The sequence below is a fragment of the Budorcas taxicolor genome, chromosome 16, assembly GCF_023091745.1.
Source record: "Budorcas taxicolor isolate Tak-1 chromosome 16, Takin1.1, whole genome shotgun sequence".
Classification (NCBI taxonomy): domain Eukaryota; kingdom Metazoa; phylum Chordata; class Mammalia; order Artiodactyla; family Bovidae; genus Budorcas; species Budorcas taxicolor.
Window position 1 is genome coordinate 71,867,472 of NC_068925.1, and position 25,128 is coordinate 71,892,599.

General features: G+C 49.8%; 1 protein-coding gene across 2 annotated transcripts in view; it reads right to left on the reverse strand.

Moving 5' to 3' along the window:
- The window catches only part of ATF3 (activating transcription factor 3), a 58,423-nt gene continuing 33,295 nt past the window's right edge, over positions 1-25,128 (reverse strand). Inside the window, exons 1-4 of one of the 2 annotated variants that reach the window (XM_052653821.1) lie at positions 12,674-12,851; positions 6,266-6,509; positions 2,844-2,951; positions 1-1,441 (exon numbers count right to left, since the gene is read on the reverse strand). In XM_052653821.1, the coding sequence (XP_052509781.1) occupies positions 1,244-1,441; positions 2,844-2,951; positions 6,266-6,505 (546 nt within the window). In that variant the 5' untranslated portion in view covers positions 6,506-6,509; positions 12,674-12,851 and the 3' untranslated portion in view covers positions 1-1,243. Of the gene's footprint in view, positions 1,442-2,843; positions 2,952-6,265; positions 6,510-12,673; positions 12,852-25,128 lie in introns of those variants that run through there. The other variant, XM_052653820.1, reaches the window with a different exon arrangement.

Below are 25,128 nucleotides of genomic sequence, written 5' to 3' on the forward strand. Positions count from 1 at the left end.
TTGGTTCCAATATTTATTATATTGACAAGTTAAGAATACTAGGATAAATAAGTAATATTTTCTCTTACAGAAAATTGTAATGATACTACTGAGTAGGATTAAACACTCTGAGGATTTCACAGAAACGTCAGAATTTAAACAGACAGTAGCCAGAGACCTCCTGGCCAGTGTGAGTCGACTTTCTCACAGCTATCAGTGCTCTGGGCCAGATTTCCACAAACATCTGCATGACAGAAACAATGCCATTAACATCTGATAATGCTAAAGCCTAGGCATCACCTGGCTTCAAATGCGTGTCCACTGAATGTGGTTTTCAGTTGCAAGAACAGGAAAAGTGGAATATTCTTTGGCTCTTCCCGCCTAGAAAAAAATTCCTGACCTAAGTCACTGAGCAGAGACTCCTAAGCCTTTGGAAGCTGGACTCGTGTTTCTGCTTTCTTCCTGTGACCTTATAACTGAGTTTGCAATAGAGGGCCCGCATTAATGCCTGAGAGCCAAGCGGAAGAGGTCTTTTCTGTTGGCACAAAACTGCACTCAGCACTGCCCAGCCCAGTTCTCTCCTGCCAGAGCTGGCAAGCCCTTCTGGCCACCTGAACACTTAGCAAGACACTGCACGTGGCGACAGCCCCCCAGACTCTCAGAAACCAGGTCTGAGCTAAGTCACGAAAAAGTCACAGCGGTGTCGTGCGGCACGAACATCAGTAGAGCACAACGCCTAGTTTTGAAACAAACGCCTTGCACACAGCAACTCCTGTACAGAACAGCGTATTTGCTAGAAAGCACAACCCTGGCCATTGCACAACTTCACGAGATGCCATTCTCACTCCATGTCCCCTACAAGTGACAGTGGCGGCAGCAGCGGAGGAGGTGGCCCCACCCCACCCACCCAAGGTTACAGACACTTCTGCATGGATGCTAATGGTGGAGTCCTGAATTTTGCAGAATCCAGATGCGAGGGAGGCAGGACCCTAACTGGGGGTCATCTGGAGAATCCAAGGATGGCCGGGATGTTAAGGCTTAAATCCTGGAGTGGAGGCAAAAGATGCCCTTGCCCCGGTCCAAAGTCCACTCTGGAGTAGAGTGGAAAGGCCTGGCTGAGTCACGGAGGGCACTCCCACCTTGATGGTTCTTGCCTGCTGGGATTCAAGAGGTGCATAGGAAGTCAGATCTCCAATGGCTTCAGGGTTTCGGATGTAAAAGGAGGATCGATGAGGACTCCCCAGTCGCCCCATACCACGGCTGCTTAGCCCTGCAATGTTCCCTCCTTTATCTGTTGGATAAAAAGGTTCCTCTCATCTTCCGGAGTCCGCCCGTTCTGAGCCCGAACAATACACGTGGGCCGGTGCAGGTTGAGCATGTATATCAAATGCTGCTTCTCATTCTTGAGCTCCTCAATTTGCGCCTTCAGCTCAGCATTCACGCTCTCCAGCTTCTCCGACTCCTGGGGCACAAGCAACAGAGGTATTAGGAAAGGAGCCAAGGGAACTTTCCCAGTGGTCCAGTGGTTAGGACTCTGCTTCCACTGCTGGGGCCCGGGTTCGATCCCTAGGTGGGGAACAAAAGTCCCACAAGCTGCCTGGTGCAGCCAAAAAAATAAAACAAGGAAAGGAACCAAGGTCCAGTGAGGAAGGGGTGGCCTGCTGGTGGCCCCTGGATGGCAGAGGCAACGGCTGGAACACATCGGGGCTCATCAAGTAGGGAATGGCCTGCAGAGGAATGCCGTTGGCGCCCTGTTATGAAGCCCCACAAAGCTGGGAGAGCAGCATTAGCTTTGAAAGAGTCCAGAGCTTGGAGAAGCCTTTGAACTCAGAGCTCCTTCAGAGATATACTTGAGTTTCCACTCAAGGTGGAGGCAGGTTGTGATCCTAATAGTAATGGAACAGCAGTAGAACCAACCACAGAGACCTCCTTTCTAAGAATCAAATAGGCCATAGGCAGGTCATCTGGACCTGAAAGGACCTTGGGGGCTGGAAAGAAATCCAGACTCAATGGTGTTTATAGTCTTATACGTTTATAGTCTGATTTCACTGAGAAGCTCATCTCCACAGAAAGAATGTACGTAGAAATAAACAAAATGTCTTAATTTTCATTGACACCCCCTGATGCAACCTGTGGAACCTGAGACATGTGGAACCCAAGTGAAGACTCTGCCCTGGCCTGTCCTCACTTGGGGAAGTGGACACGGCCGCTGCAAGGACTGCACCAGAGCCCCGCTCCACCTGCCCGGAGACACCCCTCCCACGGGTGTTTCTCCCTTCTGGAAGGGGAGCCTGTTGAACGCAGCTGGGAGCACAGACTCTCAGCTGCACCGAGAAGGGCTGCAGAGTTAAGAACCAGATAAGAATGCAAAGAAATGTAGCCTCTGCCTGCGGGGCAAGGAGATAACTTGTTTGAAGAGGTTAATTAAAGGCTTTTCACAGTGAGCCAAATGAAAGCTGGCAGCTTCCTTTTCTCAGGAAAAATGGGCGAGCGAAGCCCCTTGAACTGGACGGACATATCCGACAGCTTGGAAGTGTCTGGACATGTATGGACTGACTGAGGATGAGTGCGGGCATCAGATGACCCTGTCGTTTTCAATTCACACACCTGCATCTTATACATCCAGAGACATTTATCTTACTAACAGCTTTACTACTTCCTTGTTCTGCAATTGGCATTTCTGCCACCAGCTACAATGTCCTTCCTGGGAGAGCACTTCTGGGTGGAGTCTTTCAAACTCCTCTCTGCATGGGACTGTGAGGTCAGAGGGGGCCAGGTGTGAGAGAGGAGACAGGAAGGGTGGGGCGTGAGGTCAGAGGGGCCAGGTGAGACTGACGGGAGGGGCGAGGCAAACAGGCACTCACTTTCTGCAGGCACTCTGTCTTCTCCTTCTTCTTGTTTCGGCACTTGGCGGCTGCAATCTTATTTCTTTCCCGTCGCCTCTTTTTCCTTTCATCTTCTTCAGGGGCTACCTGTAAAATTCAAGAGGCGCAAGCTTAAAGGGAGGCCAGAAATTCAACCCACCTCAAATACACTGCCTTTTATTTCCGGCTAAAACTGACAAACCAGGACAGCCTTGAAGAATCTAGAAGTAAAGCTCTAGACTTTTGCACGAAACCTTAACACACTGCACATACTCACACATGCATGCACACGCACACACTCACACTTAAGAATGAATAACGGAAATCAAAGAACTGTTGAAACTATATTGGCAATACTAGTAAACTAAAATTTTACCTTTTAAAAGCATTTGGATTTTAAAATAGGAGTTTGATACTCAAAGTGATAACTACTGGTAGTAACTGTAATCAACTAGAGCAAGAAACAGATTTTGTTCAGTAAGTACGGCCTTTCCTCTAGAATGACCTCAGGAGCATCACCTCGCCACTCACTCCCCTGCCTCTCTTATTCATATTCTATCCATCTCTATCATCACCTGGAGCATCATCATAGCACCTCCTTCCTAAATTCAGAGGAAGCCCACGCAACTCCTAGAGAACAGGAACCCAAGCCTATTCCTCAATCAAAGAGGCATCATCAGCCCATGGCTTGGTGCCACCTGTGGGTGGAGAACTAGAACCATCCATTGACTCATCCAACAAGTATTGATGATATTGATCTCTCCCTCTGAGCCCCACCCTGAGTCAGCCCTGGGATCCTCGGAGATCCGGCCTGGGTCCGGCTTTAGGATCTGGTCATCCATGGACGATCACTCTGACTTTGTCTGAGGACTGATGGGGAATCAGCAAAGTCCAGTTGCTGGACTGACTCAAAGACTGGAGTCCAGCTGGAGTGAACTCACAGAGGGCAGAGTGGGTGACGGTTTAGGCCACTAATGTCAGGCCTCCATGTCACTTGTCACTGCTCCAGACAGCTGGAAAGGGCATGGGAGCCCCACCTCAAACGGAAGAGATCTTGGACCACCATGATCACCTCATATCTGACTCTCGGTTAGATGACGCTGACTTAGCTTAGGCTGAGATGAAGGCTTCAGAACATAGGGAAACCAAGCCCAAGGGGGAAACACAATGAGAGGCACTTCTACCCTTTATGTCTTAGATCCTAGAACCACAGGCAGACGCTGGGTTTAGACTAAACTGCCTGTGAATCTCAGCTCCACCACCTATCAGGTGTGAGCCCTTGTGCAAATTATTACGCTCTTCTGAGCTTCGGTTTCCTCACTTGTAAAATGGGATCAATCATCTTACCTACCTCATAGGGTTGTGATGAGGGTCAAATTAATGTCAATAAAGTCCCCTGCATAAGGTTTAACTTATGGTCAGTGGTATGGAAGGCTTCAGTTATCATCAGTAACTTCATCACAGATTTCTTCATCAAGAAATCAGCAACTCTAGTGTCTCCTTTGCAACTAGCTCTGCAGATATTTTTGTAGAGGAAGGATTCAAAGTTTTCTCATAAGAGGAAGTACTTGAAAGTAGAGCAAATCTCAAGAGTCACGCACTGTCAGGCACGGAGAAGCCTTTCTAAGGGCCATGTAGTTCAACCCCTTCACTTTTTAAAAAGAATTTATTTATTAAATTTATTTTTGGCTGTGCTGGGTCTTTGTTGCTGCAGGCGGGCTTTCTCTAGTTGCAGAGAGCAGGGGTTACTGTCTGTTGCAGTGTGTGGGCTACTCTTGTTGCAGAGCAGGGGCTCCAGGCACTCAGCTTACGAGTCTAGTTGCTCCACGGCAAGTGGGATCCTCCCAGGCCAGGGATCGAACTCGTGTCCCCTGCATTGGCAGGTGACTTCCTAACCACTAGACCACCAGGCAAGTCCCAATCCCCTCACTTTATGGACATGGAACTAAGGCAAAGAGTGGCCAAGAGTATTGTGCTCAAGGAGGACCAGGAGTCACTAGCTCATGGCGACCAGACTAGCAGGCTGCAAAACTGGATGTAAACCCAGGCGTGTGTCTCCTTATCCCACATCCTCTCTGGGTCACAGCTGCCTCGTCACCCCAGGCTGCCTTCTCAGAGGGGGCCGAGACCTGGGGAGGAGGCTCGCACTGCCCAGACACACAGGATGCCCACAGGGTTGTGAATTACAGTCACCACTAAGGAGACCAGACCACTCAATTAGACCATTAGGTGCATCCTCTTCCCTATAGAAAAGTCTACTTGTTAAACTGATCAAAGATCAGAAGATCACTGGATGAACACAGAAGCAGAGTGGATGAGTGGCTTTAAGGAATGTTTCCGTAAGCAAGAGGCCTGCTTCTTCCTCAGAAGAGCCCTCCACACATCCTTCTGAAATGCTTTCCTTCTTTCCATGGGCCCCACTACTTCCAGGCTATCCTGTTATCTCAAGGTATTTTTCTAAATTAATTTTTGTTGGAGTATAGCTGCTTCTGTTATTTCAAGATATTTAATTAGAAAAAAATTGTTTTTAAATTTTTTCCTTGAGGGTCCCATGTTTCACCGTACACTGTTCAGTGTTGGACTGGGCACCAATGACTTCCTCTGAGGTTAATTAGGGTACAGCCAATGTCCCTAATGATGTCTTATGAATACATCATCATATAGCATCATCCTGCCTACCATTCACTGGATGCTAACTCTCAGCCGGGCCCTCTGTTAGACTCTTAACAAATGCCATCTTATTTAACCCCTTGGATCATTTCTACGGAGGACATTATTACCCCTTCCACCTTTCTTTTTAGAATCATAAGAGACCCCCCCTCCCCAACTTCCTTTTAAACTCAGTTCTTTTCTGGCTAGGTCTACTACCGCTTGCCCAAAGGCAGTGATCATGCCAGGTAAGTGAGTCAGAAACACTCCCATCTTGCATCCAGCAGGGCAAGGCCAACAGAGCAATGGAGAACTCAGCTCTGAAGTCCTTGAGAGCCCCCCCAGCATCGCCAGCAACCACCTCTCAAACTTCTCAGCATGCCTATTACTCCAGGCATCTTATAAAAGGTTGCCAAGTGGAGAACTGCACAGGTGCCAGAGACAGAAGTGAATGTCGGTCAGAATCTGTACCAAGGCAGTGAGCATGGCTGGCTGGTCCTTGCTCCACAGTCTGGGTTCTTACGGTGTTGAAAACCATCACCGCACTCTCTGCTTCTTCAGAACAACTGGGCACAGAAGGTAATCTCGTACGGATTCATGGCTTTCCATACCCTCCACATTCTGGTGGCTTCCAACACTATCTCTATCCCTGACTCTCCTCTAAACTCCAGACCCAATATCCAACCGTTACCCCCTGCCTACAGCATGCCTGGCGCAGGCGAGCTGTGCGACAAGTAAGGACAGGAAGAACGGCCACCGCTGGGAGGACCCACCTCGGCTTTGGTGACTGACATCTCGAGGGGCCTGCCGCTGACGGTGACGGAGTCCAGCGCCGAGGACATCCGGTGGCAGAGGTGCTTGTTCTGGATGGCGAACCTCAGCTCTTCCTTGACAAAGGGTGTCAGGTTAGCAAAATCCTCAAACACCAGTGACCCAGGAGGGGACAGGCAGGGGACGATGGCAGAGGCACTGACTTCCGAGGCAGAGACCTGGCCTGGGTGTTGAAGCATCATTTTGCTGAAAAGACACATGGAAACCCAAACTACTTCAGGGATCTGGGGGCTTGGGATCAAGTCCTCCCACCCTCACCCCCGCACCTGAGACCTCCAATACCCAAGTCCCACCTCCCCACCTCCAGAGGAAGATCCCATCAGCCCTTGGGCTTCTGCTTTGTTTTCATTTTGTGCCATCCTGTCTTAAGTAAAACAGGTTCTTAAAAAACCCAGCTGTGATGTGGATAAAATGCTTGGTTGAAGTTTATAAAGGGTGGTGTTTCAGGCTATTCTGAATTCACAGGAGCTATTAGTGTTGGCTGGTGTGCATATATGCAAATATAGCCTCAAACAGTCCTGAAAGAGGAAGAGCATTAAAAAAAAATCAGAGACTCTTATGTAACCCCATCTGCAGTCTCTTTTATAAAAGAAACTCGGAGGGTATTTGAAACCAAGTAGAATCTATCTGTGAGTGCTAAGTAAAAGCAAGGAGCGGGGACCCTTGAGTTTAGGAAATCTATCTCTGAAGCCTCTCCCTTGGGAAGTCGGATCCAAGTCAGTGAGAGTAAGGACAGTCACGGTCGGAGGTGGGTTTCTTCACCCTAGTTTAAGAGGAACTGGGTGTGGGAATTCAGGTCACCCCTCAAGGTTAAGGTTGGTGAAGCAAAAGACCTCAAAGAAAAGTGAGGCGCGCAGAATGTGGATTTTTTTTTTGAGGAAGTGTTCAGCCCTGTGATGGTTGGAGGGGAGTGGACTGGGGACACAGGGGGCTGGGACTGGATCTGGCATTAGGGAGAGGTGTGAGACCCAAGCTCAGCCTCCATCTGACAATCATCAGGGAGCTCCTGCCGCACCAGCGCAGAGTCCCGCTGTGGATCTTTTCAGAACCTGACCCTGGCTCTGGCTGCTCCCAATGCCTGCCGATCGCTGGAGACCATCTGATTGAATACATGAAATTGGTGAGAGGCGGTCAAATCAAATGGCCTCTGAGGTCCCATCTATCTCCATTATTCTACAGCCCAGGGAACCCCAAGGGAAAAGGTGTGGGGAGTGGGCAGAAATAATAATGGTTCCATGGTTCCAGTTTGGAACAGCCCTCTGTAAATCTCTCCCTGCCGTATACTCCCTCCAGGAGTGGCCAAGCCCCTCATCCCTGCAGTCACTTCTCCAGGGGCAATGAATGTGGGAACTGTCAGGGTGGGCGGTCCTCTTGGAGTACGCCTCTCTGTGTGGGAAGCTGCGGTCAGTAGCTACATCCCACCAGATGAGAAGCCCTTTGGCAAGCTGCTAACGTTTCACAAGTGCCTCCCTCATACCAGAAACCTCACTTCACCTTCATGAGAACCCACTTAGGTCCCAGTCCCACTGCAGAGATGAGGTGACTAACATTTAGACAAGCTAAATGATTTGGCCAAAGTCACAGAGCTAGTAGGCGGCAGCATCAGGATTTAGAATGAAGTCTGACTCCAAGACTCATGCCCCCACTTTATAGAATATAGAATATGATTCTCTATGTTACAAAAGCAAACAAAAAGCCAGAGCACAGTTTTCTTGGTGGTTAGGAGCAGGTGTGGGGAGGGGGTGAGGGCCCTGGAGCTGAACGGACAGACAAGGAGACGAAACAAAGGGCTATGGAAAGCTTGAGATGAATTGCTGAGCTTTCTCTGCCTGGGTGCACACTTGGGCTGCCCCCACATTCAGGGAGTATGTGTTAGGGCATCTTTTATCCACAAAATTCCCAGACTGGGGTCAGAATGTCAAGACTAGAGGCCCATTTCCTCCTCTGTCATCATCATACCTCCCAGAGTCTTCTCTCTCCCCTGTGAGAAAGAAGGCTAATAACAATCACCCTATTTTCCCAGAGAATTGGGCAAGGCGTTGACGAAAGAATACCTGAATATGCCCTGGAAAAACATAATGCAACTAGGAAATATGTTATTACCAGGCCTCCCAGGGATCTTTCCAGCCCAGGGCTGACTCTGAGGGGGTCCAGGTAGATGGGTGGCTCGTCACTCTCTGATCTCAAACACTTAATGAATAGAACGCTCTGACCTCTACATCCCCCAGTGGATCCAAGATCCACTGATGGAGGCAAGAATTCCAGGTCAACAAACACCACCATTGCCGACTATTCAAAGAAACCCAGGAAATGTATGAATTGACTAATTCTCTCCCCAAAGCCATATGTCATGAATCAGAACTGATGCTTTCCTATCAATTTAATCCCATAATCTTAGGATGTTGGGAGGAGACTTTTCTGGCAGGTGTTAAACTCTCTGAGAAGCCAGCTTTCCAAAGCCAGAAAGACTTAAGAGCCTCCCAGGCAATTGTGTTTTCCCTACCTTTCCAACTTTATTAAAAGCCCAATAGTTCAGGAATGGAATTCAGAGCTACCACTGGGCTGGCCTTTGTCTGGAGGACTGCACGGCTCGCACGGAGGCAGTTTGAATTCCACTGCAGTTGAGTGTAGTTCCATTTCACCTCCCAAGTTTATTAATGAGCTTTCAGGGCTTGGCATCTGCTCTTTGGGATTTTTTCTCCCCTTCTTAGTGTAAAGTCAGCAGTCCTGATGAAAGAAATGGAAGAATGCCAATGGTATGCAATGTTTTTATGAAAAGCATTGGGTGGGCTTACTTGAAGATGCAGACTGGTTGTGAAAATGTTTAAAAGCTTTTCAGAAAGTAAAGCAATGGTATCTGTAGAGATTTGGGCTATTCCTGCACTCGGCTCATCTTCAGTTTCTTGAGATACTTTCTTTCAGTGTCCTATCTTCTGCCTTTTCATACTGTTCACAGGGTTCTCAAGGCGAGAATATTGACGTGGTTTGCCATTCCCTTCTCCAGTGGACCACGTTTTGTCAGAACTCTCCACCATGACCTGTCCGTCTAGGGTGGCCCTGAGGCTGGGAAAGACTGAAGGTGGGAGGAGAAGGGGATGACAGAGGATGAGATGGTCGGATGGCATCACCGACATGAGTTTGAGTGAACTCTGAGAGTCGGTGATGGACAGGGAAGCCTGGCGTGCTGCAGTCCATGGGGGTCACAAAGAGTCGGACACGACTGAGCGACTGACCTGAACTGAGATACTTTCTCGTTATTTATTGCCTCGTTCTCTTAAAAGTGTGATAAGCCTAGACTCAAGGCTGTGTCCCTGAGAAGAAAAATGAAGGTAAAGCTTTGGTTTTTCAGAAAGTTGAGACCCTTGAATATCTCCATTTGGAGAAAAACATTTCAGAGGATTTTCTGAGCTGACTTTCTATATTGATCTTAAAATTGTCCAGACTTGTTACAAAGAACCTGCATTTGGCTTCTGCATCATTATCTCTAGTCAAAAATCGTGTCATATCATCAGTAGTTTCATCATTTTCAAGAAAGTGAAACTTTACTCATCTATGTCTCTAACTGGAAATCCAGCTCCCAGATTTTATTTCCTAGTAGCTGCTACTACATTGAATTTTCACTTTTAATTTTCATCTTTTTTCCACTAAGCACTACTTGTAAAACAAGTAGAGAGCCAGTTCTTCCACTGACTTCCGATCTTGGTCTTTCTCCGAGCCCACTGGAAGTAGGTACACACACACTCCAGTTGTAGGTGGAAGACTAGGCATCAGGACAGAGACGATGCTTGCAGGCCTACGTACTACCACTCACGCGCTGTGCTCTCAGGGATATGCTTCCTGGGCCTCAGTCACCTTGTCTGTAAAAGAGAGACCAGTACTGCCTGCCCCAGTCCCTTCACAGGGCTGTCAGGAAGATCAAACACGAAGGTGGATTTACACACATCCTGGAAAGCCATTGTTACTGTGATGTGATCCACGTTCCCTCATTTCAGGGGGGTGGGGGTGTGGGTTCGTAAAGTTCCTGTTAATGAAATTAGGTCCTATTAACCAGAAGTTATCCGGAGCCCTCAAGACACTCAGCTCAGTCACAGCTTCTTTCGCACTCTGATTGACCTCAGGGCTCTTGACAGATCATTTACACCCCACTCTTTGCTGGCACCAGCTCGTCTCCACTGGTCTTAAGTACTTGAGAAATAGCCAGCTCTCACACATGAAGCCATTTCTGGTTTCTGTGGTGTCCTGGCTGCATACTTCCTCCTTCCCAGGTCGAGTAACACTTGGAACCACGGACCCTGTCCCCTGCCCAGCCCTACTGAAAAAGGAGGAAATCATGACCTCTGTACAAAGGGATAGAACACCCAAAACCAGAGTCATTTAGGTCAGATCTTCATTTTGCAACTGAGTAAAATGGGGTCCAGAAAGGTAAAGTGACTTGCCCAAGGTCACCATAAAGCTGGTGAATGGCCCAGCCCAGGCCAAGCTGTTGACCACACACCTGCTGTTCATTTTGCTCCATTCCCAAGAAGGCAAACGGAGAAGAGAGCCAATGGCCAGGTAGATGAATGGTCAACAGTCCAGGGAGCCTGTGCCCACCAGAGAGGAGGCTTTGATAGGATTAAGACAGGGAAGGAGTATGGGGGGGGGGGAGGGGAAAGAATAATGGAGGGAAAAGACCAAGGGGAGAGAGAGAATGGTGGGGTTCAGACAAGAAGAATCCAGAGGCTGCCACAGGTGCTGGGTGCTGTATTTTATTTACACCGCGTGCCTGGAGTGCTTCCTGCAGTGCTGTCTCTGAAACCATTTAGACAGTAACAACTGCAACCCACCCGGGTCTTCATTCAGATAATCCTTACAGCAACAGCTTACCTGTTGCAGTGTTATTCTACAACAAATGGGAACTGCCAAACAAGGGGACAGTCATACCAATTTCTCCTTCATTCAAACTGAAAGACTGGGAGGCCCCCAAACAGATGCGACTGTCACCCACACTGAAATAGATGCATTCAGAGGGCACCCACATTTTCTAGTGCCCAGTTTATTTTTTTTCTGGCTCTATTAAGGGGTGAGCAGCTCCTTCATAGGAAAGGCAGCCTACTGTGATTTGGTAATTAAATTAGGGGAAAGGAAACGGTTAGGAGGAAAGGAAGTAATTTGATGAGATGAAAATGGCGGGGAGTGGGGGGGCGGTGGGAGCAGAGAAGGAGAACCATCCACTGGAAAGCACCTTGGGAAGGGAAGAGATGCCCCGTACAGAAGTCCCTTTCCCCTCACTGCCTCAGAGGTCGGCCAGCGACATCCAAGCCCCCTCATTCAAGTCCCCTCCTAGGTCGCTTTTCTTTTAGTTAACACCACTCTAGAATCTGAAAACCTTTGTCCAGAAAGGACCGTAATGGTTATCCGGTCCAACCAGCGTCTTGTGCTTGCAAACAGGCGGAGCGGCCAGGGATGCTGAGGCTCCAAGCCACTAAGGGCAGTGAAAGTTTCAGGGTGCCGGCTCCCTGGATCACAGATCCTGTCGCTCAAAGATCTCAACTGGCTTCGCACTCTCGCTCCTCCCCTCCCACCCCCCGCCACAGCGGTGGGTCTCTCAGGATGAAAAGCAGAGAAATCCCCGAGCCGCCCGCCAGAGGAAGAGCCCAGAACTGGAGTCACAGGTACGAGAGAAAAGCGTGTGAGAAACTTGGGACAAGTAGTCTCCGGCACCTGTCCCCGGTGCTCTCTCTCCGCCTTCTGCCCCAGGGCAGCGATAGAAGCGCGCGCCACCGCTTAAAACTTCTCCTAACTTTAGCCGCGGGCTACCCGCGCAGTCCTGCCGCCCCGCGCTCCGGGGTGGGCAGGGCGACCCCCAGCGGCCGCGGCCGCGACCCCGGCTCGCCCATTCCTTCCCCATTCATTCCGTTCCGCCCCTGCGGCAGCCGCTCCGCGAGCCCCGGCCTCCGTGCGTCTCGGGAAAGCTGGGCTCGGGAGTAGCAAGTGCCGGCGCACCGAGCCAGGGATGGAGCCGGCTGGCGAGCCTGATTGGCTCGGCCACTCTGAGCACCCAACGATCTGAGCACCTCGATCGCCCCCGGGGAGTAAGTAAACGAGAGGGCGGCGAGGAGCTGTGCTCCGACGCCAGCGGACGACCTCTCAGTTGCCAGGAACGTTTCGCGCCCCAAATCAAAAGAGAAAGTTCTTTGCGAGAAAGTTTCTAAAGCGCGGAAGAGCAGCGGTGGTTGGGAGAGAGATTCAGCCAGAGTTCTTTCTAAGCTGGAGGCTGCGGGGCAAGTGCCGGGGGAGTGGGCGCGGGGGTCGGGGACTGGTTACTAGATGGGCGCAAAGATAAAGCAAGCCACCCTCGCCGCGCTCACCTCCTGTATCCACTCGCGGCGGCCAGGGTCCGGAGGGCGGGCAGGGTCGGGGTGGGGTCGGGCTGGCTGGCTGGCTGCGGGGTCGGATGGCGAGCACAGAGGGGCTCACGACCGGCGCGCGGGCTGGCGGGTCCGCTGGGGCGGCGGCGCAGGGTGAGCGCTGTGCAGTGCGCGCCTCTCTGCGTGCGACTGTGGCTGGCAGCGCGTTGCATCACCCGTTTTATAGCCCTCGGGCTGGCGGCGCGCCCAATACTCTGGGTTACCAATCCCAGGCTGACGTAATGCTATTAATAGCTTCCCCGGCGAACCAGCAGAACTAGGCTGGGCCGGAGGACAGGAGGGGTGAGCGGGGGACGGGGGGGAGGGGCCAACGAGGAGGAGGGGAGAAGGGGGACCGGTGATGCAAGCTCGGGGAGGAGCCTGCCGCGGTGAGTTCTCCAGGGACGCACGCACCCGCCCGCCCTCTCGCTCCATATCAGGACCGGAGCCGCCCGGGCTGGCCGCCAGATGTGCGTACTCCAGGCATGAGCCAATGGTGCCCAAGCCAGCGGCATGACTCCACCGCGCTGGCATCTCTCCCTCAGCTAGGCTGGGGAGGTGGGGGGTGGGGGGGCGGTGAGGTTGGAGAGGTGGGTCCTGGACGCTGCCCAGACTAGGTGAGACTGGGAAGCTAGAAACGACCTTTCTCTAAAATGCGTGGTCATTTTCTGGAGCTTCGGGAAAGTACACCCACCCTCCTCTTCCGCTTCCTCGTCAAAAGCCTCCTTTTCAAGTAGGGGACGGGGTACGAAGAGGAGTGTCATTTCCCCAGTGTGGAAGAAGAGCTCAGAGGCACCCTACGGTGAATCCACACCGTTACCGCCGGGGGTGACCTCTGCGGCCGGGACCGTGAGAAGACTTGTCAGCAATCGGCGGGCACGGTGCGCCCACGCCCGGGGCTCGCGCACACCCCACGTGGGCGCACACGCGGAACCGCCTCCCGGCGGCTTGGGAACCCGACGCTGAGGCCAGGGCGAGCGGCAGGGAGATGATTTTTTTTTTAACAGCCACAAAGCGTTTGAAATTGACAGTGAAACGAGCAAGCCAGTGAAAAGATGAGCGACCTGGAAAAATCAGAGTCAACTCAGAGAAGGGCTAAAAGTAAGGTTGAAGCCTAGAGACTAGAAGGAGAAGTAAAGAGAAGGTGCTTTGGTCTCCGCGGGCCGGGCCGGGCGGGGGTCGCCCGGCTTTCTGGCAATGTTGCTGGAAAATACACCTTCGGCTTTCGCGTGTTTTACTGCGCCCAGAGAGGATCGCGCGGGGACCGGACCGCCGGGGCTGGAGACGCATTAACCGCATAGCAAATTAGGCCCCGTAGCAGAAATCCTTTTCTCCCTAAAGTCGGGGCGGGGGGCGGGATCTCGCGGCCCAGACTCGAGCCGAGTCTTCATCAGAACTGGATCTGAATCTTAAAATCGAGCTTCCAGTTCTGATTCCCCGAGCCCAGCTGTCTAGGACCAGAGACCTTCTCAACTGCTCATGGACGAATGTGGGTGGACGCGACTGTGGCCAGCTCTGTTTGGCACCTGTGGGAGAGGGAGACCCGCGCGCCCGTGGGGTTGAGGGGTACCTGCTTCCACCTGCCTTTAGAGAGAGAGACGGTCCAGGGTTCTCGTGTGGCAATTTGGGCTAGGAACTAAAAGGCTCTGGGAGCCCAGATCTCTCCCACAGCCCCGCCCCACTCGGCTGTTAACAGCCGTCAAGGAAGGGCCTCTCTGTGTCTGTCTCCCTCCCTTACACACACACAGTCCCGCACCCTCGAGGGCTCGGCCCGTCTCCCCAGCCTCTCCGATTGCCCAGCGGCCTGGGATAGATACCCTCAGAGCTATAGGTAAAGGTGAGTCCCCAGCACCCTGATTCCCCTCCCCAGAACCCTAGCCTCATCGGGACACACACCCGCCCCACAAGCTTCGGGGCCCAGGACCCCGCGGAGAGCGGCCTTGGAAGTCATCCCGAACCCAACTCCCACCCCACCCTCACCCCCGGCCCGTCGGGTAGCCTGGAGGTCCTACGCAGGGTCCTAGAGGATGCCGCCGAGGACCTCAGCGAATCTCCAGCGAAGTCGCGCGGGAACCGTGGGGCCGTTGTTTTTGCTTTACTTTTCACCCTGGTAACGGACTTCCGGGCCCCACCTCCACGTCCCCACACCTCCACCCCTCTTCACCCGCCCTCCTGCCCACGCACCGGCAGGTAGACCCGGGGCAGCCAGGTAAACCCCGGGCGTGTCCTAACAACCCGTAGAACACCGCGAGAGCAGGGGGAAGGGCGTTTGCAAATTTGCATGGAAGTTATTTGAGCGTCTCTACATATCTTTTCTAGCTGCTCGTCCACTGCCCTCGAGTAAACGCCACCCTTATAAAGCGAAACAAGGAGATGGGGGAGAACACGTGAAGGCTACCCGCTCCCCCCGTCCCCCACCACTAGTTTTTTTTCCCCTTTGTGAAATGCCTACAGGAATCTTTAACCGGTTTACATTTTAAACTAGGAATCCATTAATACACCCCAGCCAGATTTGTGGAGGTTTATGTCCTGTTGTTAAAAGGAAATTCAGCTTGGAGCGTAGGTAAGCAAACAGCCAGACCAGCCTCCGCAACACAATACCACAGAAAGGTAATTAAGCAAGAGAAATCCACAACCCCTGGTCGGTTTATTTTTTATCACCATGGAACCTCCCGCTTCCCTCGTTAACCTGCTTCATTCTAATAATTCTTGATTCTGAATACCCAAGTCACACCTGGGTAGAAACGCTGTCAGCTGTTCGCAGAAGTCTGAGCGTCGCCCTCCCACGGAAACTTGAAAAGCGATAAGAATCTTGACAGGGAAGTCAGTCCACCCCCTTGTGAATGAAGCTCTTATCCAAGGAAAACAAAAACGACTGCTGCGTGCCTCCCTGTCCCCAGCCCCCAGGAGGACTGTGAAACCTGCCCGGTCGGAGAGAGACACCGGGAAAGAGCCGGAGAAGGGGACAGCCCCAGGTTGTGTGCCCCGGTGGGGTGATCGATCCCTGAGTTCGGTGCGTCCTCAATTCACCCTAACTTTGAACCCCAACCCGTGTGTCATCTAGGGGAGGGGCAGGAGAGGATTCCCAGACCACAGGGCTTCTCTGCACAAGGCAAAGAATGCCTGTCCCCTCCCTGAGAAGGAAGCCTGGGTAGAGTTATTTCAGGGGTTAATCCTCAGTGAAAGAGGGTTAAGCAGAGACTTGAATACTGCTGAGGTTTTACGCTGGAGAAAATGCCTGGGGAATCCACATTCAGAACCAGCCCCAGTATGTTTTGCTGAGTGAGATAAGAATTGGAAACTTCATGTTGGGGCAAGTGCAAAAGGAAAGGGAAAAAGTTAAAAGGGGAGGGGATGGAACTAGGCAGCTAAAAACAGCCCACTGTGGCAACCGAATCTAAACATCAAAACATTTGCAGGGAGCCAAAAGAGAGGGGGGAATAAAAGTTCAAGAGATATTTAAAGGTTTTAGCCCTTTCTTTAGTCCAGGGAATAGTCCCTTCCCACTCCTTCCCCCACCCTCCATTATTCTTCTTCAAACCTCCGGATTATATCTGCTCGCAGCTCTAGAGAGCCAAGTGAAACGCCAGGGAAAGAGCACTTGGAGCCCGCTCCTGCTGGCCCAGCCCACTTCTGCACCTCAGGAAGGGAATTCTGTTCTTCTCTCTTCTGCTTTCCAAAAACCTACACTTTTTATCAAGTGGATTTGCATGGGGGATTACTAATATGAGTCTTCTCCCTCAGGAAACACGAGGAGGCAGCATATCGTGGGCTCTGAAATGTGGCAGGCGGCGCTTTGATTCAGGATTCAGCCTATTATCTTGTGACATTTCTTCGGCTGTGTCATCTTGGATAAGTCATTTCACTCTCTGCCTAAGTTTCCTCAGCTGAAAAATGGCCCTCATAATGGCATTTAACATGTAAGGATTCCCTGAGGATGGGACACACAGCCAGTCTTCAGTAGGGGTATCATTAATTACCAATCAAGGGAGGCATTCTGGGGAAACCCCTGAGTCCCAGAGCCCATTCTGTCTCCCTGTGTGTACTCAGTCGCTTCACTCATGTCCGAGTCTTTGCGGCCCTGTGGGCTGTAGCCCGCCAGGTTCCTCTGTCCATGGGATTCTGCAGGTAAGAGGACTGGAGTGGGTGGCCATACCCTCCTCCAGGAGATCTTCCCGACCCAGGGATCGAACCCAGGTCTCAACATTGCAGGTGGATTCTTTCACCATCTGAGCCACCAGAGAAGCTCAAGAATTCTGGAGAGGGTAGCCTATGCTATGCCTTCTCCAGGGTATCTTCCCGACCCAGGAATTGAAGTGGGGTCTCCTGCCTTGCAGGCAGATTCTTTACCAGTTGAGCTACTAGGGAAGCCCTTCTGTCTGCCTAGTCAGTGGCAGAATTGTGGATGAAGTTGAGCTACATCCAGGAAATGACCATCTTCAGGGGAGCGGGGATAGGACACTACAAAGAAAACAATGAGAGCAATCCCCATTTTCCATCCACACATTTTCCTTCCTTTCTCCTCCTCTTCCTTCTTCTCTCTCTTAACATTTCTAAGGAGTATTTCCAAAGAGTTTTACCCATGAGCTTGGTGCCTTGCTAGGTAGGAGGGGCTGTGAGAGGAGTACCCAAGGCAGAGATTGCCTCTTTGGGGACCTTCTGGTGTGCCATAGACACCCACTTTGGACCACAGGACCAAAGCCTAGGTAGCAGCTTTTTGCACCTGAGTAGGGATCCTGGAGCCCCAGAACACCTGAGTCCCCGAAGTCAAGGGATTATCAGGACTCGGGAGACCTGGGACCCAGTCGAAATTTCCCCTCCAGCCAATGGCGTGACTTTGTGCAAGCCATAAACACTTCCTCCATGTTCTGGTCTATAAAATTTATTTCATATTTATTATCAGCTGAAGGAGGAAATGGCAACCCGCTGCAGTATTCTTGCCTGGAGAATCCCAGGGACAGAGGAGCCTGGTGGGTTACAGTCTATGGGGTAGCACAGAGTCGGACACGACTGAAGCGACTTAACACACACTCATTGACTCTTTAATATTGACTCCCTCCAAACTGTTGCAAGAAGCAGTGAGATAGGGCTTCTCTGGTGACACAGTGGTAAAGAATCCTCTTGCCAATGCAGGAGACATGGATTTGACCCCTGGGCCAGGAAGATCCCACGTGCCGCAGGACAGCTGAGCCCATGTGCTGCGGCTACTGAAGCCCGGATGCTCTAGAGCCTGTGCTTCGCAATCACAGGAGGCATCGCAATGAGAAACCCTTGCACCTCAACTAGAGAACAGCCCCTCTTGCCACAACTAGAGAGAAGCCCACACAGCAATGAAGACCCAGCACAGCCAAGAGTAAATAAATACACATTTTACAAAAGAAGCAGTGAGATAATAGCTGTGAAAGTCATTTGAAAACAATTTTAAAAATCGTACTTTTAAAGATTCCTTTGGAGGATTTAGTATAATTTTTTTTAATCATTATGAAAATTTGGGAAATGAGCAACAGAAAAAGATTACCCATCATCTCAGCATTATTAGCATTTTGGTGTGTTTCTGGTCTTCTTTCTCATGCCTATGATTTTTAAAAACAGAATTGTGATTGGGATTGCAAGCAATGTTGAAATTTGCTCTTTTGCTTATTACTCTGAATTGAATATGGTCCTTATTACCATAATTATTTCTTTTCAAAAGTGTTGTTCATTTTATTGTGAAATGTAGCACACATACAGATGATTATAGAACATATGTACTCATTTTAATAGTAAAACTTCAAGGACCTATCATTTGAGTAAAGAAGTAGCCCACCAGATCAAGTCCTTAGAAGCCCCCATGCCACCATTCCTGATTACACCTGCCTCTCTCTACCTCCCAGAGGCCACTGCTGTCTTATTACCATAATGGTAACTCTTGTTACTATAATTTTTAATGGCTGGTAGTGGTGATATGATTTATTTAGTCATTCCTCTACCTTTAGCAGAGTGCTGCTAGAGTGCTATACACATTTAGCAGTAGATTTAAATCTTTATTACGGGGAGAGGTGTCCGATTCCATCATTGTCCAGGTTGCTTGCACGGAGTTAGAGAAGGGTCTTCATTTCTATCTTTAAGTGCTACACGGGACATAGTGGAAGATGGGAAGATACCGAATGATCGTGATTACCAGTGCCTTTTTCTTGGTTCTTAAGTATTCAAACAAAAAACTCCCACAGGAACTTTTCCCATGAAGCATCTCCTTTAATCCTTCCATTCACTACTTTGGGCTTCCCAGGTGGTACTTGTGGTAAAGAACCCAGCTGCCAATGCAGGAGACGTAAGAGACGCCGGTTCAATCCCTGGGTTGGGAAGATCCCTTGGAGGATGGCATGGCAACCCACTCCAGTATTCTTGCCTGGAGAATCCCAAGGACAGAGGAGCCTGGCAGGCTATGGTCCATGGGGTCATAAAGAGGCAGACACGACTGAAACAACTTGACATGCACGCACGCTCTCTTCTTTGCCAGCCTCCTTTATTTTCTGTGTATCCCCCTTAAAATAGACAATCGGGTCTGTGGCACGGGTGAGTGGCACAGAGGCAGAACAGCTGGAGCAACTGTGCCTTCCAGGCAGTTGTTCCCTATGGCACAGATCGCACCTCAGCTCTGGTGTAAAATCTATGCCAGTGCGGCAGCATGGGAGACATGGGTGATGCCAGGTAGGCAGCCACTGGAGCAGGTCCCTTGAGTCTGGTGGCGCTGATTTTCCAAACTACTAAACACCAGAGCCAAAAAGACTTTGGAAATCATATGCTTGCATCAAACTGGGCATGAACTTGTTCGTGGCTTCGCTGTTGGGCGCCAGAGCCAAGCAGTAGACAGAGGGCATCTTGCTGGAGGGCATCTGTCTTAATTAATACGTGCCTTAAATATTGTTTTATATCAAACAAATGTGGGTATATTGAATTTAAATACATCACACAAGAATTTTTAAGGAAAGGAAGAAGACATCAAATACATTTTGGGCTTGGGATAGGCTACCAAAAGTTAAACTCCGAGGACCCTGGGAGGGATTTGTTCCCTCTCTTCAGTTCAGTTCAGTCGCTCAGTCATGTCCGACTCTTTGCGACCCCATGAATCGCAGCCCACCAGGCCCCCTGTCCATCACCAACCCCCGGAGTTTACTCAAACTCATGTCCATCGAGTCGGTGATGCTATCCAGCCATCTCGTCCTCTGTCATCCCCTTCTCCTCCTGCCCCCAGTCTCTCCCAGCATCAGAGTCTTTTTCCAATGAGTCAAGTCTTCGTATGAGGTGGCCAAAGTATTGGAGTTTCAGCTTTTAGCATCAGTCCTTCCAATGAACACCCAGGACTGATCTTTAGGATGGACTGGTTGGATCTCCTTGCAGTCAAAGGGACTCTCAAGAGTCTTCTTCAACACCACAGTTCAAAAGCATCAGTTCTTCAGCGCTCAGCTTTCTTCACCGTCCAACTCTCACATCCATACATGACTACTGGAAAAACCATAGCCTTGACTAGATGGACCTTTGTTGGCAAAGTAATGTCTCTGCTTTTGAATATGCTCTCTAGGTTGGTCATAACTTTCCTTCCAAGGAGTAACCATCTTTTAATTACATGGCTGCAATCACCATCTGCAGTGATTTTGAAGCCCCCCAAAAATAAAGTCAGCCACTGTTTCCCCATCTATTTGCCATGAAGTGATGGGACCAGATGCCATGATCTTAGTTTTCTGAATGTTGAGCTTTAAGCCAACTTTTTCACTCTCCTCTTTCACTTTCAACAAGAGGCTTTTTAGTTCCTCTTCACTTTCTGTCATAAGGGTGGTGTCATCTGCATATCTGCTGCTGCTGCTAAGTCGCTTCAGTCGTGTCCGACTCTGTGCGCCCCCATAGATGGCAGCCCACCAGGCTCCCAAGTCCCTGGGATTCTCCAGGCAAGAACACTGGAGTGGGTTGCCATTTCCTTCTCCAATGCATGAAAATGAAAAGTGAAAGTGAAGTCACTCAGTTGTGTCCGACTCTTAGCGACCCCATGGACTGCAGCCCACCAGGCTCCTCCATCCATGGGATTTTCCAGGCTAGAGTACTGGAATGGGTTGCCATTGCCTTCTCCCATCTGCATATCTGAGGTTATTGAGATTTCTCCCAGCAATCTTGATTCCAGCTTGTGCTTCTTCCAGCCCAGCATTTCTCATGATGTACTCTGCATATAAGTTAAATAAGCAGGGTGACAATATACTGCTGCTGCTGCTGCTAAGTCGCTTCAGTCGTGTCCAACTTTGCGACCCCATATACAGCCTTGATATACTCCTTTTCCTATTTGGAACCAATCTGTTGTTCCATGTCCAGTTCTAACTGTTGCTTCCTGACCTGCATGTAGGTTTCTCAAGAGGCAGGTCAGGTGGTCTGGTATTCCCATTTCTTTCAGAATTTTCCACAGTTTATTGTGATCCACACAGTTAAAGGCTTTGGCATAGTCAATAAAGCAGAAATAGATGTTTTTCTGGAACTCTCTTGCTTTTTCTATGATCCAGCGGATGTTGGCAATTTGATCTCTGGTTCCTCTGCCTTTTCTGAAACCAGCTTGAACATCTGGAAGTTCATGGTTCATGTATTGCTGAAGCCTGGCTTGGAGAATTTTGAGCTTTACTTTACTAGCGTGTGAGAGGAGTGCAATTGTGCGGTAGTTTGAGCATTCTTTGTGGTCCACTGGAGAAGGGAATGGCAAATCACTTCAGTATTCTTGCCTTGAGAACCCCATGAACAGTATGAACAGTTCCCTCTCTTAAGTGCCTTTAAATATAAAGTAATATGAGCAAAGGCTGTTGTGTAGCACTCACAGTGTTCCAGACAATGGGCTGAACCCTTTACATGTAGTTAGTGACTGTCATCCTCATAACAGCCCTATTAGGTAATTACTATGGACATCTCTGTTTTGTAGATGAGGAAACTGAAGCACAGAGAGGGTAAATAATTGACAGGTTGCACAGCTATTGAGTGGTAGAGCAAGATTTGAGCTCAAGTAGGCTGGCTCCCAAGTGGGCTTCCCTTGTGGCTCAGCTGGTAAAGAGTCTGCCTGCAATGCAGGAGACCTGGGTTCGACCCCTGGGTTGGGAAGATCCCCTGGAGAAGGGAAAGGCTCCTCACTCCAGTGTGGAGAATTTGGTGGACTGTATAGTCCGTGAGTCTCAAAGAGTCGGACATGACTGAGCAACTTTCACTTAACTTAGGCTGGCTCCCAAGTCGGGGTGCTTGACCATGACACCTACTGCCTCTCAGCAAATGCTCACAGGAACACTTGGGGAGCTCTGACAAGGTTCAGTGTCCTGACTGGATGCGGTGGGATGTTGGACTCACAGAGGAAAAGTGGCGCTCGTACAAACCATAAGTTGTTTTTATTTTATTGAAATATAGTTGACTTACAGTGTTTGAATATCTGCTGGACAGTTGTGATCCAGTTATGCATGTTCTTTTTCATATTCTTTTCCATTAGGGTTTATCACAGGACATTGAGTGTAGTTCCACTCTGCTATACAGTGAAGGGAAAGTGAAAGTCCCTGAGTCGTGTCCGACTCTTTGCAACCCCATGGACTTTACAGTCCACGGGATTCTCCAGGCCAGAGCACTGGAGTGGGGAGCCATTCCCTTCTCCAGGGGATCTTCCCAACCCAGGGATCGAACCCTGGTCTCCCACACTGCAGGAAGATTCTTTTACCAGCTGAGCCACCATACGGTAGGACCTTGTTTATCCACCCTATATATGATAGTTTGACTCTGCTCATCCCAAACACCTCATCCTTCCCCCCCCACCCCCCACCTTGGCAACCATAAGTCCATTCTCTGTGTCTGTGAGTCTATTTCTGTTCCATAGACATGTTCATTTGTGTTGTATTTTAGATTCCACATATAAGTGATGCCACGTGGCATTTGTCTTTCTCTGAATTATTTCACTTAGTGTGCAGAATCATAAATTCTTACACTGAAAGGAAGCTTAACAGAAGACTTCTGAGCTCCCTGCTTGCCCTTTGCCCCCAGAAGATGCTCCATTGCTAAGATGGGGTCAAGGTAAAGAACAGCCGCTTGTGAGAGGGATGGGCAACCTTTTGGGGGCATCCTGACTGACCATGTGCAACAACCCCGGAGCTGAAAGGTGAGTGGCAGAGGGGTGGGAGGCAGGGATGGTGGAAAGAACCTTGGACCTACACTGTTTTCCTTCCCTTGCCTTATTCTTGAAGCCTACACATCATAAAGAACCCTGATACATCAGAAATGTCTAGAGCCCGATGAAAAATGCCATCTGTCAGGTCGACTTACCGACTGATTTTAAAAGAAATTAAAAAATCAATGGGAGGCTAGGTCATATTTAGCAATTACTATATACTGAGCACACACTACATGCCAGACACAATAGTAAGCACTTTAAAAAATATCCAGTATCTTATTTTGATCCTTGTGCCAACCCTGTGAGGCAGGTATTATTGCTTCAGCTTTATCGATGAGGAAACCAAAGCTCAGAAAGGTTGAATCTTAGGCACTTGACTCAAACACAGGTCTAATTCCCTTCAAAACTTCTAATAACTTCCACTACCCCCCAAATATTAAAGAGTTTTAAAATGTGCTCATTTTCCTTTAGCCTTGCCTCTCTTGTTGAAAAGCCTCCCCCCCCACCCCCCCCCCACCCACCCAAGTCTTGTTGAATGCCTGGAACCTTCTAGTGTTGACCTTACCGTACTCCTAAAGTCTCAGAAGTCTCCCATGTGACAAATTCCAGATCCCTGTGCCCTCGTGATACTATCCTGTCTGCCAAATTTGCAATTATTCCATAATTTGCTTTAACCACAAACATAAGCCCGGCTATTGACTGAGTAAACTGAGTAGGGCTTTTCGGACTTTTGTTCAGTTTCCCAAAATACGATGAACTGAAATCATCTGATGATGAACTTGTACTTGAAACTGGAGTGGCTGAGGGTGGGGTGAGTCACTCCGGTGAGTTGTATACCTACCAGTCAATCCTTCAGATTCTGTGCTATTGCCAGATCATGTGCTCGGCAGTATGTGTAGACATCTTGGGATTACAAGGGCAATGCCAGAGTATCCTTTGCCCTTGAAGAGTTTAAAATCTTGTTTAGGTGGCAGATGAAGATGCCTGAAACAGTATCCAGCACATAGCGGTTGTTTATTTCAGCAGACGTTTAATGGGTACTTAACGATGTGCTGGGTGGTACGATGAGATGCAGATACACGGTGCTGCTGCCCTCCATGGAAGATGCTCACAGCTCGTGGAGAGACAGACTTTGACAACAGGTAAAGCTGATGTCATAAGGGCTAAAGTGGGGCAGGAAAGCTCTCCCTGGGAGAGCTGGCAAAGGCTGATGGACAAAGTGACTTTTGAGCTCAGATGTTGAAGCTGAGCATTTTCTGGGCAGGGAAGGAGGGCAGCATTCCAGGCACAGAGAGAAGCAGAGGCAGAGGCAGCGGGTGCCAGGAAGTCAGAGACTGTGCTCTGCTCATCTGTCTATTCATCCCCAGCTCCTTGCACTGTTGCAGACACTGACTTGGCACACAGTAGGTGTGCATGCCATGAGTGAGAACACAGAATTGTGAAAGCCCACAGCAGGTCTGGAGAATGGTGAAGCAGCTGTTGAGCAGGCATGTGTGTGGAAGGGAAGGGGATTGGGAGCTAGTGGGTGGGGAACAGACTGACCAGCCTTGAAGGTTGTAATAATCAGTTCAGATTGTGTCCCAGGACAAAGAGGGGAGCGGTGGGTCACAGGGTCTTTCGGCAGTGTATGGACACGGCAAATGCTGTTTAGGAAAACTGCTGGTACAGAACTGAGGGGGGACTGGATGGGAGAGGAGGCTGCAGGCGGAGGCATCAGAAAGCCGCAACTGGTCAGGATGGAAGACCAGATGAACTGAGGAGATGGCGGTACCCCACTCTCATGTGTTGTTCATCTGAAATAAAAATTATCCATGAACCATATGCTCTTATGTGTACTGAAAGTGAAGTCACTGCTTGTCCCCTCTTTCCATCGCAAAGTTGAAATTCCTTCATTAATGCAGAACTTATCCCATCTGGAGGGCTGTCCCTCACTTGCTTGTGTCCGACTTTTTGCGACCCCATGGACTACATGTAGCTGCCAGGCTCCTCTGTCCAGGGGACTCTCCAGGCAAAAATACTGGAGGGAGTTGCCATTTCCTTCTCCAGGGGATCTTCCTCACCCAGGGACTGAACCCAGGTCTCTTACCTCACTTATATAAATATAGTGGTATAAATTCTGAATTTTTTAAACTATTCTTCAATTCCCTGATCTTAAGCTCTATGTTTAAAGTCAATGAAGATGACGATGACCACGATGAGGATGTGACGCTTTAAAAGCCCCTTTTCTCTTGATGTCATTTTCTGTTGACTGAGGATTCTACAG